General features: G+C 36.3%; 1 protein-coding gene and 1 long non-coding RNA gene across 5 annotated transcripts in view; one reads left to right on the forward strand and one right to left on the reverse strand.

Annotated features, from left to right (window-relative positions):
• Positions 1-15,336, forward strand: part of LOC139955648 (receptor-type tyrosine-protein phosphatase mu-like) — a 129,551-nt gene that overhangs the window by 14,708 nt on the left and 99,507 nt on the right. For all 4 annotated transcript variants that reach the window (XM_071955154.1, XM_071955153.1, XM_071955150.1 and 1 more), the window contains exons 4-8: positions 450-584; positions 2,414-2,569; positions 4,194-4,328; positions 11,911-12,249; positions 14,442-14,702. In XM_071955154.1, coding sequence (XP_071811255.1) covers positions 450-584; positions 2,414-2,569; positions 4,194-4,328; positions 11,911-12,249; positions 14,442-14,702 — 1,026 coding nt within the window. The remainder of the gene's footprint in view (positions 1-449; positions 585-2,413; positions 2,570-4,193; positions 4,329-11,910; positions 12,250-14,441; positions 14,703-15,336) is intronic.
• Positions 7,765-11,904, reverse strand: LOC139955777 (uncharacterized). The gene is made up of 2 exons (XR_011789012.1): positions 10,296-11,904; positions 7,765-9,223 (listed from the first exon to the last, which is right to left on the reverse strand). It is a non-coding gene; the product is annotated as an uncharacterized lncRNA (long non-coding RNA).

Genomic DNA, 15,336 nt, shown 5'->3' on the forward strand with positions numbered 1-15,336 from the left:
TAACACTATTTTGCAATATTAAAGTATGGAATCAAATACTTCAAACCATGCAGTTTGTTATTGCCAGGAAGCTTTGTAGACCGATTTCCAACAAGGCTTTGCAGTAACATACATAAGTACCCCATTAGTGTGGAATGGCCCATTACTTTGGTAGCTAGAACATTTGTATTACATCAAGGATAGCATGATATATGTTTAAATGCAGTGGATACAATAACACTTTTCTATACATCGTGAATAACATGCTAAGGTCTGGAGAAACTTTGTATTGCATAAAGGATACCATGTTGTCTGTTAAAGATTTGTTCTGAAAAACCTTTGTATTTCCAATACTTCACGAAGAACAAAATGTATGAAAACAAGAAAGTACACAATGTATGCACTAAATTAATCTCTGCAAATTGATTCATCAATGCTACTGATATATTTTTCACTCCTTTACATTTAAGAATGTCCAGAGAACATGTGGAGTCCACCTGACTGTACTAATATATGTGAACCTTGTATTAACGGAGGAGTTTGCTCAGATTTGACTGGTCTGTGTCTTTGTCCTCCTGGATTCAGTGGAAAAAATTGTGAAAATAGTAAGTAATAGTAAATTGTCTTAACAATTAACAATGCATGATTATCCTGTTAAGTACCTTTTTCCATAGGCGTAGGGGCCAAATTTGATTTGTAACGTTACGACTAATACCGAAAAATATAACCAAAAGTTTTCGCGCTTCAACATCTTAATGTGCATATCATATAGGCATGCATCGGTTATTACATCGCATGCCAATAGCATACAATCATTTTCCGTGTTATAACCCTTCCATATTGGTTAGAATTATTGGGGAAGTTGTCACAATAATAATAATAATAATAATATAAGTTTAACCATTGTAAAACACATTACAAATTATTTCAGTAGGTGCCTGAAAAATTCTCAGCAGTTGCCCGAATTTTCACCAAAAAATTTAGTTGGGGGCTGCAGTCCCCCCCCTGCCCCCCCGCCACCTACGCCCATGCCTTTTCCCTCAAGCAGTACTTAGCAAAAAATTGCTGAATCAGCACTGATTAATAATGTACTCTTCATTTTCACCTCTTGAGAAATGTTAGGGATGATACCATAATCAATCAATCAATAAACATGTAACTAGAATACTAGATGCTCTCAATGTTTGTTATGGTTTACCAGATTGTGTCACTGATCTGGTATTTGTTGTCAGAAATCTTGTCAACATTAATTCTAACTTAACTGCTTATTAGTGAAACGAACCACAGATGGCGAGAGATATTACAGATTTAAGTACCTTCGCTTCTGCCAGACAAGGTTTGCAGGAGAAAATGACGGTCATTCCGGAGGTCAACAGACAAAACACAATAAACAATCTCTTTGGTCAAATATGGACAAATGAAAATATATTGTAAGGAATCGTGATGCCAGATGGAATAAATGGCTAACATGAAATTCTTCAAAATGAAATTCAAACCTTCTTACACACCAGGGGCAACAGTCTCAGTCAATACAGTAATATTACAGATAATCACACTTACACAAAAATAATGTGATATAAATAGAAGAAAATACAATAACAAAACAAGCAATACTACTATTTGTGAAAGCTCTGAATACTAACCAATCTGTATGATGAACACAGTACATCTCTTTCACACTAAGTTAATAATAATTGACAGTACAACTCGTGGTGACACAGCAAAACTTAAACAATGTAACACTGCACTATGCTCAACTGGTGAAAAATTCTTATCTTACTTATTTAACTGGTGAGGTATTCTGCTCATTGGCTTCCATAATAGCTTGGGAGTAAAAAGTGAAAGACTTCAAGTTACTCGCACATCTTGTTTTGCTAACTTGGGTTGGCTTTCCACCACCAGTGCTCACGATCAATATTACCGCCATATAATATATACCTATATTTTTGTTTCCAATCAATATCAGTTGCAGCTAAGAAATTTAACAGCATTTAGTTGAACTTTTAATTGGATCACGGAGAGAATCATCTTTCAATCAACAAAATGTTTTAATCATATATTTGAGTGGAGCTTTTTGGATTTCGGCTTCCAAAATAGCCTACAAAATAATTTCCGCAGGGGCAACGATAGTACCATCTCTACCAAGCTGCAGGGGATATTCATTACAAATGTGAGAGGAGTGTTAACTCAGTGGTTAACGCCGGTGCATTTCAATCATAAGGTCCTGAATTCGAGTCACTCCAAGATTAATGTTTGTCGTCCAGTTGCAGAGTTGTTGACAATGGACAATTCATAATCATGGACGTTAAATTTGAATGTAAGAGACTGACTTTGGTGAGCTTGAGGCTTTGATAAGCCAATGATGGCTTCTTCACGAGTTCCTGCTTGCAGGCGGATCTAATATACATAAATACATACATATTTTCATCAACAGTTCATGGCAGGAATGTCTTTGGTCAGAATGCTGAGTATAAATGTGATGATTCTGGTGATGACCATGCTGATGGATGTCAGGGTGCAATCATCTGTTATCCTGATCCTCTTGGCTGTTTCTGTCCTGCTGGCTATAAAGGACTAAACTGTACAGAAGGTATTAATAATACTTTATAATACTTTGTTTTTAACAAACAGGTGTTGAGTCTCAAAATAAAATAAACTGATAGCAAACTGCTTATCCACTAGAGAGCCTGTGTAATAGAATGTGTAATTGTGTGATTCTATGGTCACAGATCCACAGTCAACACCATAAAGACTGAGACCCCAGTTGGAGAACACTTTAACCTTCCCAACCATAACATTAACGACATGTCCCTACAGGGGATTGAATCCTTAGGTAGCCGCCCTGACCTAGTACGAATCAGCAAAAGAGAGGCTGTAGATGCAACGCCTTCGCACCATATAATGTCATGGGCTCAACATTCAGGAAGGACATGAATAACTTTTCCTATGTTTCCTCTCCCCCTCCTTTTCCCCTTGTTCCCCCCATCACTCTTCTCCTCATAGCTCCCTTACACCTTTTTTCTCCACACCTTTTTGTCTTTGTCCTTCTCCAGTTTATTCCCTACCCCCTCCTCTTTAGCCTCATTTTGTCCCTCCACTGTTTATCTCTTACCTCTCCTATTCCCCTGTAGCTTTCTTTTCTCTATCCCTTCTCTACTAATCCCTGTACACACATCTCTTTGTGTTCACCATGCTCATTAACCTGTCTGCATTCTTTGCGTGTTTTTGTCCCTTCTGTTACTGTTACTTGTCGTTTAGCCTCTGAAGCAGATCCTGCTAGGATCGAAACTTCAGGCCAACTTACTTTTACACAGGTGTTGAGTCTATTAGAATAGTCACCAATACAATTGCTTAGAGTATTAAAATGAATGGCTGTAGATACAGACTCTATAACGATGAGGTCTTTCTTGCTTAAAGAAATTGAAATCAAATTTGTATCATGTTTAAATTATTTTCCTGATGTATGTTTACATTTGGAAACATTAATGTTAATAATATTAGTAAAACATGTGTGATATGCTCTCAAAAACTGTTGTTTATAACACTTTTGGCATATGTACATCAGGTTAGGTTGTCTGGTAAGTTATATATGTGTTGATATTAACATACATGTCATACTACATAATTTATACACTGTAGTTTTTTTTCTGATTTGGTTTCTTTGTTGTTGAAATATGGTAATAAATAAAATGAAATTTTGTTCCTGGCAGTGAATTTGCTCTTTAGAAGCTTTCCAAAAGGAAAATATTACATTCATATTGTTAAGTGATAACATTGCATTTTTATCGTCCTCTTTTATATGAATTTAATAACGATTCATAAAATGGCAAGGAGTATACCCGTTTATCTTTCAATGCTGACAATAGTTTCAATGTTGTTAGTTGTATCATAATTCAGTAAGCTCCATTTGTTGCTTCTGTTTTTGGTAGAGACAGCTTCCTGATATTTGAAATAAGGGAGATCATCCAAATATCCATTCTGTAAAATTGGAAGAAATGTCACTTTTATGACTAGGTACTGTACCTTGTAGGAGTTTGTTGACTTTCATTGATAGAATACATTCTATCACTTTGCACATCTCTCAGAACAATTATTTTAGCAGTGTAGATCATATCTGGAATGTGTGCTCTTTAGTTTTCTGATACCAAAACCATGTTTCAGTACTTCATCAGCAATGTCATGACTTACATTTTACCTTCTTCAATTCTTTCCAGAGTGTGAAACAGGGAAGTTTGGTGCTAACTGTAAACAGGAGTGTCATTGTGCTGATAACTCTCTCTGTGCTTTAGACACAGGTGTGTGTGAAAATAACCAATGCGAGGATGGCTGGAGAGGAACAAACTGTCAATGTATGTATTTTCATTATGTCATTACTGCTATATGCTGGTAACTGAACAGTTATTGGAGCATGGATTTATCTGTATTGATGGATAATGGTAATATTTATTTAACAGCCATTAATTTTCTTCATGCAAATTAATGAATAATTTCTGCTGGGTGATGTCTGCATCATCCTAGATGGCTGAGGAATGTCAGGTGAGTGGCCTAATTTCCTAACACAAAAGTTTACTTCTGTTTATTCACTTCACTACGCGTGCATTTTTACAAATCGCACATGAAAATGCCATCAATATGCGCAACCTGTTGAATAAAATGCACTTCAAACAGTATGAATACTCACTTCAGGTTAAAAAATGCCCAAAGGAAATGCGTATTGCAATAAATACGCACATAAAATATGTACATTAAACGCACATGGAGGCACCATTTACTCGTTTGAAACTGCTGTATGAGTATTCTATGCGTAAACAAAATGAAACAATACTACATGATACAGCCAATATGCACAACCTGCTGGCTAATACACACTTCAAGTGAATATGCATTTCAAGTCAAATATGTACATAAAACATAGATACATTATTCACCTTTAAAGCTAAATATGTATATAAGACATTCATACATTGTTCACCTGTAACGTTTATCCAGTCCAGTCTTGGTTATGCATAGTTTGTTATGTTGTTTCTAAAGACAATTACTGTATAGGGGCCGGAAGAGAGATGGGTAGGGGGCATATTTCAGGGAAACAAAACTTGTTTAAATTTGTCGCTTGACAAAGAACAGCAATGACGAATGACCTCGTTCCATTGGTGGGAAGCACTGGTTCCTGTTTAGTTAGTATACACCCCATAGAAGCATTGAATCACTTTTAAACAGTCCATTGATATCTCACCTCTCATTGAAATTACAGAGTCCAGGACATGCATACAATTCACTTCGGCCACACACACTACACTCATCAAGAATAACAGTTAATTGACAAGAAATTCCAAGACAAGTCTGAAATATGCACTTCATGACATAATGAAAAGTCCCCAATACACATTTGCTCACGATCTGGCTGGGCATGAGTCTCAAATCGTAGGAATCGAAACATAACAATTTTAAATTGACATATACCAATTTTCTTTGATTTTTACCAGTTTATAGCAGCTTAAATTGACTCTTACCGATTAAAATTGACAGCGATTAAGACTGGTAGATGTGGATTTAAATTTTTGTTTACCAGTTTAATTCGACATATTGATTTAAATTCGACAGCTACAAGATTAAATTGATGTCAAATTACATTGGTGGTTGTCATTTTAAATCAACATATACCAATTGAATTCTACTTTAACCAGTTCAAAAACATCATATACCAATTTGAACTGACATATACTTATTGAAATGGATGATACGTAAAACAAATCGTTATATATCAATTTAAATCGACATCTACCAGTTTAAATGGATGATGTGTGAAATTAAAATGGTAGAAGTCAATTTCATTTGACTTTTAGCAGTTTCTAGCAGCTTAAGCTGACTTCTATCGATTTAAGCTCATTAACATATTGCAAATCCTTATTTTGATGATGATGTAACTGATGATGCACTTGATGTTTACGCACACAGTATCTGAAGAGCGTAAGTTGTGCATATTTTGGGCGAAAGAAGCGTTTACGCCCAAAGATTTTTTTATGCGTATTTAGCCTTACGTACAATATGTGCGCAAATAACGCATACCAACTTTCATGTAAGGGAAGTTAAAATTTCAATATAATCAATAATAATGGGGCTTAATAACAACAAGTGTAAACATCAACTTTAATATGTACGTGCCAAATCTACAATAATACATTAACAGGGAAATTCCTCTGCTAGCACACTGACTACTTCAACCCATGCACATGAAACTACTGACTTATATCACAGGTTGCCATGACAACTAACACCTTTGGCAGGCTGTAGGCCCTAAGCATTCCCTGGGTTTAACCAGGGAGTTGTTATGGAATGGAGTTCTGTCTTCAGATATTTTATCACCATGTCCTTAAAACCACCTCAGGATATACCACGCAGCCTATGTAAATCCTATGACTAAACACGAAGGTCAGGCAACCCCAGAGAGCGATCAGATTTCCTTTGAACCATATGAAGTTGCCGACTCAGGCGACTTGTTCAAAACGCCCTCTACCATTCGACCGTATCTAGCCGATTACTTCATGGGGCTTCCCCTGATATTTACCGCATGCGCAGTAGTTATTCCTTGTAGTGTCATGGCCGAAACTTATGGGCAGTTGAAGAAGAATCAGTGAACTTTTTCTTCGTGAAAACCAGAAATTTGGCCGATTTTTTTTCGAGAAGTTATGCCAAATTGATCTCCATGTTTTCGTCGAATATTGTATGTAATTTGGGGAATTTTAGGCTAGAAACAAGTGACTTTTTAGTAAATTTGCGCATCGTTTCGGCGATTTGTTATTGTGTTGTCGTGTACATCAATCACTTAGCTGCCCAAAACTGGATCGTAAAGTCATGGCACTTACTGCCAATTTGGAGAAAAACTGGAAAGTCTAATGTCAAAATTTAGTATTTCGTGGGCCGTTACCATGGTAATTTCACGATCGGTAAAATTTTGGCGCCATTTGTTGGCAATAACGGCGAAACCATTATAGCCTATTTTGTGTAGGAATCGGTTTCACGATACAATGATACACTGTGTTACTATGTGGTAGTGGTACTGTGGTAGGGCTAGGACTAACGTGAGTTCTAAATTTTTAAGTTGTTACAACATTTCATTCGTATATTTGGGGAATTTAGTACTTTTTACAGGATATTATTCACGGAAAGTCTCAATCGAGAAAATGGTTACTGCTTGGCCCCCTAGTCAAGACTGAGGTGTACACATAGACAAAATTAGCTAAATAAACAGCCTACTGTATTCTGAATACTTTAGCTTAGGCGTTCAGACAGTTGCTTATATTTTGGTCCATAAGTCGTGCAAGTGAGCCGCGTATTTGATCATATCTTATGATTATTTGCCTAATGCTTCTAAAAGACAATATGTTTTTCAGGATAATGAATTGTCACCATTTCGCTGATTTATTTTCATTATGTCCACTCCAAAATGATTTTATACTGATACATCACAGATTAAAACTCGTACTGATGTAAATGGCACCTTTCTTTGTATGTAGCAGCATTTCCTTCAACAATTCAAATAAATGTAGAAATGACAAATTTTTGGAAAGTGCACAATATTGATTTGTGGGTAGAGTACACCCTGGGTATGATCAGAATGCTGTATAAATTATTCTTGAAGAAGTAGTATTCACGATGCTATCTTCATCACTTTTTTGTTAAATTAGTAGTGAACGCATCATACAGTGATACAAATGCATGCTTTATGCTGGATTTGAACTAGAGCATTAATAGGTTAAATGAAAGAAAGTACACAAAACAAGAATGTGAATTTGCAATGACTGTTGTAAAGTCTTCATTGTTAACATAAAACTTGTACACAAAATTATCAAAATGGACAAAAGAAGAAATTTAAGGAATGAATAACATGATATGGAATGAGATAAACTATGGGTTAGGTTATTACTGTCCCTAGGTTTGTTAACCTCAGAGCCTGCCTCCCCCCCCCCCCCCCCCATGTCGCTTTTCATCTTAAAACCACATACTCAAAATTCAAAAGAGATGTAAACCTTCAAACTTGAGTGTTAAATTATCAGTAGTGGTTTCACAAATCTTTGTAGTGTAAGTATCAGCATGACAAATTAACTGATATACTTAGAACAAAACTTAATGTTAAGCCTTATGCAGCAATCCTCCCTCCCTTCATGCTCTAGGACTATTCATTTCAACTAGAACAATGGTTTCTCTACTTCCCTAAACTTTGTCTTAGTCCTTTGTCAGATTTTTTTGATATTTTGTCTGTTGTTTGCTTATTAATATTTACATATACTTTCATAAAGGATTCACATCTCATTTTGATGAAACATTTCATTACTTCAGAACGAAGTTTAGAACTTGCTTCCTGAGAAAGAACGTCACAAACAGTATTCCACGTACACAACAGTTGCCGATTACCTTCCTTTTTTTTCATTAATAAACCTTGCAGGTTTACATCTTGTAAGCAAACAATATTTTTAGTTTGTACGGTTGTCCTTACAATTTCTTCCATACGTTTGAAAAACATAAATACACTATCATTGACTAGAAATAAGCCACCTCTATTCTGTATTTGAATCCACTTATTTAAATAAGCCAGAACTGAGTCTGCAGCTGGGCTTTCATCCTGACACCACTTAGATAAAATTTGGACATATTGAGCACTTGAGTAGCAACTTCATTGCTTTGCATTTTATTGTATTTTTTTATTAATTTATATGTTACATAACCAGCCCAATACCGCAAAGCCTGGTCCTCTGTCTGAGTCATTGCTTCAGGGGTCATGTCTAAGGTTGTTGCTGGCATGTCACTTTCCAGCAAGGTTGCTAATAGGGAGGAAAATATCTTTTCCAGGGCATGCTGTAAAATGAATACTTCTTCTTCTGCTTCCCTTTGAATATCCACCTCATTTAGTAGTTTCTGCCATCTTGTTAATGTTTTATCCATTGACCTATACTTGTGGAATTCATGCCACATTTCACTCTTCACTTTATTAGAAAATGTGGTCCCTCTTATGTTCTTAGTTATCGACCACAATTGTTCTACTGTTTCTGCAGCAAACTTGCCAAATTTTTCATCTTTTATATGAAGCATTACTCCTCTTGATAAATGTATGACACTTGATGTTAGTGGGGTCTTCAGTTTGAATAGGTCGTCTTCAAATATGTTGTTGATGGCAGCTTCAAAAAAAATCCATCGCAAGCACTGAAGCATCAGCCTTCCTAAAAGCTCTTTGTGGGATACTGCATTCCTGTAAATGAAAGAGTTATGACAGTTTTCAAGGAACAGGCTATTTTTCACAATATTAAAGAAACACCAGTCATAAATAACATAACTTGTAACTGGTGAGGAGTATTTTCCATCCCTTTTAAAAAAAGAATCTGCAGCATTTTTTAACTTTGAAAGAGAATTCATATTCACGAGTATGCATTTCATGATTCAGTTAAAATTGAGCTTCTAAAAAGCCCTTCTAATTTCATAGTAGAATCAAAGAAATAACATCACTATATTCTGTGCTGGACATTGTGACCTATGGACATTGCTTCGAATAATTTTTTAACGTATCATAATAAAAATTATGTAAATAATAAAACAAATATTCTTCAAAGAAAATTATATTCCGCCCCCAGATTTTTGTTTACAGGTGAGTGACGAAATGCACCCTGTTACCTCTCCATACGCATCCACCAAAAAAATATCAACATTCAACATTAGGCTACACTGTCATATTAACAACTTCAATTAGGGGCTTATTTTTTGTCATATATAGTAATGGTTTCATAATTGTTGCACCTTCAAATATTACTAAATTTTAACATAGCAAGGACAGAGCAGGCAACCAAAACTATTTGCAGCAGAGTTACAATACAAGCCTACCATGCTACACAATTAACTTGTAATCTATGTTTTGTACAGATTTTTTGATGGCCCAGCAGTAGGCCTATCCAATAAGGAAACCATATTTCCAATTCCAAGTTAACTGACAGGGTCTAGGCCTCGGTGAATAAAAGGCTACGCACGCACATAAAGAAGAGTAGGCTAGTCCATAACAATGCATAGCCTAACTTCGGATTTCGCTAAATTGAGGAACAATGGGACTAACAACAAGTAACATTAATCCTATGCCGAACTACATACAGTGGTGTATAGGCCTAGTACTAGTAACACTAACAATGAATGAGGCAAGGAAATGACAGAAAGGTGCATTTGTGCCTAAGATAAACCTAGGTCTAGGCCAATGCACATAAAATGCGAATGATTCATGCTGGATCTTATCAATCGCAGTTACAAATACTATTTCAATGCCTGTTTTTTACTCGTACCTTTGCAATCTTGAGGAACAAATCCACTCCTCCAGCGTTTTCTATGCGCAGTCCACCAGCCTAGCCTTCAGTATACATGTTGTGTGAAACCATATAGTTTGGCAAGTTTCACGGTTGCACCGAAACAAATTTTCAGTGGACGGAAGTTTACACTTGCAAACCGAAAATGCTGTGTCGCTATTTGTGTCATCTTTGGTCACAGACAACTTCTCAAACTCTTCCCAATCGAAGAATTCAGTTAAATCTAATGATTCTAGTATTTCGTTGGCATCAATTTTGGTATGTAAAGATGTATAGTGCTGTGTCTGTACAGGAGATTCCATAACAACTCCCTGGTCTGTACGCGTGTGTATATGAGGCTTTTGTTTACAACTCCCTGGTTACCCGAAGTGGCCTTGCCGAGTCCGGTCACGAACATTGCCGAGTTATGCAAATTACGCCTGCAGGCGATGTCCACCTGCTGTGCTGCAGTGACGGGTTTTATTTGTATGGCCTTGTCGGCAACTTCATGAGTTCAAAGGAGGTTGGAAGACACAACTCCATTCCATAACAACTCCCTGGTTTAACAGCCTGGTCAGATGGAGTCTGTACCAATTACGAGTGACTAAGACTATCTAGTGAGGGGCACAGATCACTGGTATACTGGCCTTCTTATAGAGCCAAGGGCAAGAGTATCCTAAGATAACACAACTCCCTGCCCAGCTCAAATATAGGGGATACAGATGATCAGCTTACTGTTATGGGGGACACACTAACATCATACTTAACAAATAAAGCACCAGGTGTAAACAACTTAGTGATGGTAGTCACAGGAAATGAGCTCATAAACAAGAGGTGCACACAATGGTCACCTATTTCCAGAAGATCTCTATCTTCTGGGAAAAGCTTAGCCCTTGTATTCTTTGTACTCTTCTTGGTTCACATGGAGAACAAAGCAATGTCATTCCAAGAATAAAGGTATTGTCATGCCAACATCCTGCAATGAAATGACAGGCTATCGAACTCAATGAGCACCAAGAATTTATAGGGGGAACCCATCACAGGGAGGGGAAAATCTAACTTCTAGTAGGTGCAATCTTAATGAAACAATAAGGGTTGCACAACACAAGCCTGTGTATTGACTCAATTGATTGTTGATAAACAAAACTATCATTGCTCATTTTTTGCCAAAGGGTTATTCCTGTGAATATTCCTCAGAATATTAATGATGTGATCTTAGCTGGGGTACTGTGGACAAAACACATAAGACATTGCTTCCTTGACATATATCAGCATGTGTGTTTATCATACAGTATTAATATTTTGTATTGTTTTGATTATGCAATGGCCATATTAGTTAATTAGCATTACCAAGCTAGACTATATCCTCAACTTGAAAAGTGATAGCTATGATTCCACAGTTGCAGTTTTTGTGATTCACATCATATTTATTTGATAGTCACAAGTAATGGTGTCATATGGATGGTTATATATGGTTATATTTCTCCACAATATTTGATAATTCTAGTCATAATTATCATTATTCATCTCTAATTCATTGAAGCTTGTTGGCTCAGAGTCTCCTGCAGTCTTTGTGAAACTGTTAAGCATGTGACATGTTATTTCCTGTTACCAGATGAGTCTAATCCTCAGTATGTTGCTGTTGTAAGGAGTCCTGTGGCAACCACAACAAATCCAACTACCATTGAAGTATACACAGGTGGTTCCCAAACAGCCAATGTAACATTTGATAAAGCAGTTCTTCAAGGTGCGGCAGATTCTCAGCGTTATATGTTTACACTCAATAGTCCTAGAGTACCAGATGAAGCAATGACAAACATCAGCAGTGAACCTGCTACTCTTACCCTACCTACTAACATGGAGACAGCTGCAAGGACTGGTATCTACACCATCACTGTAACAGAAGATGAAAGCCCAGCTGTTGCATGGAGGGTCTTAGTGACAAATGAAGCAGGTATGTGAGGGTATATGTGAAGTGAAACAAATTAGTATGAGGGACAGGACCATACAATAGGACAAGATATTACACCTATACCTTAATTGCTATAGACACAGTGCTGGTAAACGGTTTGAAAAAGTCTATAAGACAAATCACCCATCTTTACATAGACCATCATGCAAGGGAAAGCTACCACCTTCATGTAGAGAAGGATATACTTTATACATGAATATCACTCACAGTATAGCCTTGTAGATATGTCATGGAAGTTATTGACTATGCATTACATCACAGAGGAAAGCTAATTAAAAACCTCTGTGAATGATTAAAGAATCCTCCAATCTATTGTTCTCAAAACGTGTCATCAGATTTGATGATGTAATGAAATATATATGATTGTTCTACAAGATATGTCCATATATAGGCATGCATTAGTTATTATATGCCATTTATATGCTAACCTTGTTTGCTAAAACTGCAACATAACTCCATTGATACCTGTCAGTTCAGTAAGCTACTGTCCATTGGTGCTCAAATTGGGGATATTGTCTGCCTGGTGAGGGGTGGGGGTGGGAGGCGGGAAGGAAGGGAAGAGTTCTTTGTTGCCATGAATTTCATGTTCAATGATGAAAATATAATATCAATGTAATAACGGGAAGATTAGATTGATAACTAGAAATTGCTTCATTAAAGTACAAATGCACAGGTAGAGGGTATGGTACTCCTCACATGCAAGTTGTACATAAACATAATCACTCATGGATTCTATGCCAATCCTTGGATCAGTCTAGTTTACATAAATCCATAGAAATAAGTTGATACTCAACTGAAATTTAGCTCTTTTGTAGTAACTTTTAATATATTTTTAGCTTTATATTTTATGACAAACATTAAAGTTTCCTACATGAGATCTTGTAATGGTTTACCAAATGGTTCTTTGGTTATTTTGACATGAACATAATGGCAACACTGCTTTTCAGTTCCAATGACCTTTGACTATATTTCACACTATGACATCATCACACATTGAGGCTCAACCATTTGCATGAATAGCATGAGTTCTGTCAACCTTGCAGTTGAGGAGAAGTTCACAATGCCATTTTCTTTCTACAAACTTGGTCAATTTTGTACTTTGACCACCTTTGTGACCATTGACAGTTTACATTATTTAATATGATATAAACTTTGAGTATTATTCTGCACATGGGTTTGAGGGTTTTAATCACTATTGATATTGGTAGGACCACACACATAGTTATGGTTTCAGTCTAAATTGTATATGGATTGTTTTTGTTTCTGTGTGCCTCATGCCTCGTTTGAAACACTGTATATTACAGAAATTGATCCTTGGAAGGGTATCAAACAATACATGCATGCCCTATATTGAATTAAAAATAGGTTGCTGTTATTATGGAGTTCAATGGTCATGTGAGGTCAGCAAAGGTCAAATCTGAAAACCTTGCAAACATAGTATCTCTAGAATAGAAATGTACTTGCATCTCATGTAAATATCACATATCACAAGATCACTTTAAGGTAAACTGTGATGTATCTTGAATGGATATATGAACCCTGGTGTTTTCTGTTATTATGTCAAAGGTCATCAGAAATCAAAGTGTTCAAACACAATATCTCAAGAAAGGAAACTTGTAGGTAATTATTTAGTATCAAAGCCTTTACAGTTGTTTGTTTCATGTGTTTCATGGCGGTAATTTTTCTCAAGACTGAAAAGAATGAAACTGTGTAAGCATATCTGAAGAAGGGATTTATCTTTTTGATATCAGATTCTTAAAAACTTGGTATGTTATGGCAACCTGAATGCATTTTGTGCATTTCTGTTTGGTAGTTTAAATGTTGACTTTTGAGTGTGTGAGGTCTAACAGTCCATTCAGGGCATACACCTACCAACTGTTAAACTCCATTGAACTTTATCTTTAGGATGAGTTAGTGAAACTTTTTCTTGATGCACACACACAGACAAGTACCCACAAGTTCATCTGCATACCTGCTTCAATTTTTGGTAACTGATTATTAAGCAAGTACTTAAACTAAAATAATCCAAAATTGAAGCAACACATTTTGAGATTAAAGAAAGATTTACCAATGTACATGGCAATGATTGCAGCAAAATAATATTTAAACAAAATTTGTAACTACAACAGACTGTGTGCTGGTATCACTACCTTATGGTCTTAATTTCTTCTCAGCAACTATTAAAGCTTTGGAGTATTCCACTTGTGCATCAATGGGCGATAACGTGACTGTCATGGTTGAGTCAAGCGTAGATACAGCAAGGCTTCGTTGGAGGAAAGATGGTGTGTTGCATCCAGACGGGTCAACAGGCAGCTCCTGTACGGGAAAGACATCTTGTGGTGATACTAGTGCTTTAAAATCTGTTGTCTTTGAGAGCCAGGAACAGGGTGAATACAGTGAACAAGTCCATGCCATCATGAATGTGATTGTCAGAGGTGGGTAATTCTTTTGACTTTCATGCTTGTGTGTACTATTCTATGTACTATTCCTCATTACAATATACTTATAACACTGAATGGATATTTAATAAAATAAAATCCAGTTTCTAAAGGAGACACAAATCCCAAGCATCTTCAATGGCTTAAATGACAGGAATCATTGTGATAAACGTTGTGTAAAATGCTAAGAAAAATCATGTTAGCGCTTTTGTAAACTCTGATGTCATAGTGCCACTAAAATCTAAAACATATTACTCTCTCTTTTTTTTTATAATTCCTTGCTGGAACTGAGGTGAAAAGAGTCTATGGGATGGTGATGTTATGTGTGTGTAATGTAATGTGGAGAATATTGCTTATTGGTATATAGGATATGACCGTAATATTGATTGTGAGCACTGGTTGGTTCCTATAAAAGAACTAATTTGCCTGTATGCTTGGGGTCACATGTGATATGGAATCTGATGCATGATTGATTCAATATCACCTACTTCAAAACATCTTTACTATTCATCAAATCTGTCACTGAATGAACCAATCATGATTAAGAAAGAAAACAACTCATGGTCATAATGTTTTGGTAAATGATTTTCGATGTCTGAAAATACGGGCTAGAAAGTGGACCGAACAAGTT

The sequence above is a fragment of the Apostichopus japonicus genome, chromosome 2, assembly GCF_037975245.1.
Source record: "Apostichopus japonicus isolate 1M-3 chromosome 2, ASM3797524v1, whole genome shotgun sequence".
In the NCBI taxonomy this organism is placed as follows: domain Eukaryota; kingdom Metazoa; phylum Echinodermata; class Holothuroidea; order Aspidochirotida; family Stichopodidae; genus Apostichopus; species Apostichopus japonicus.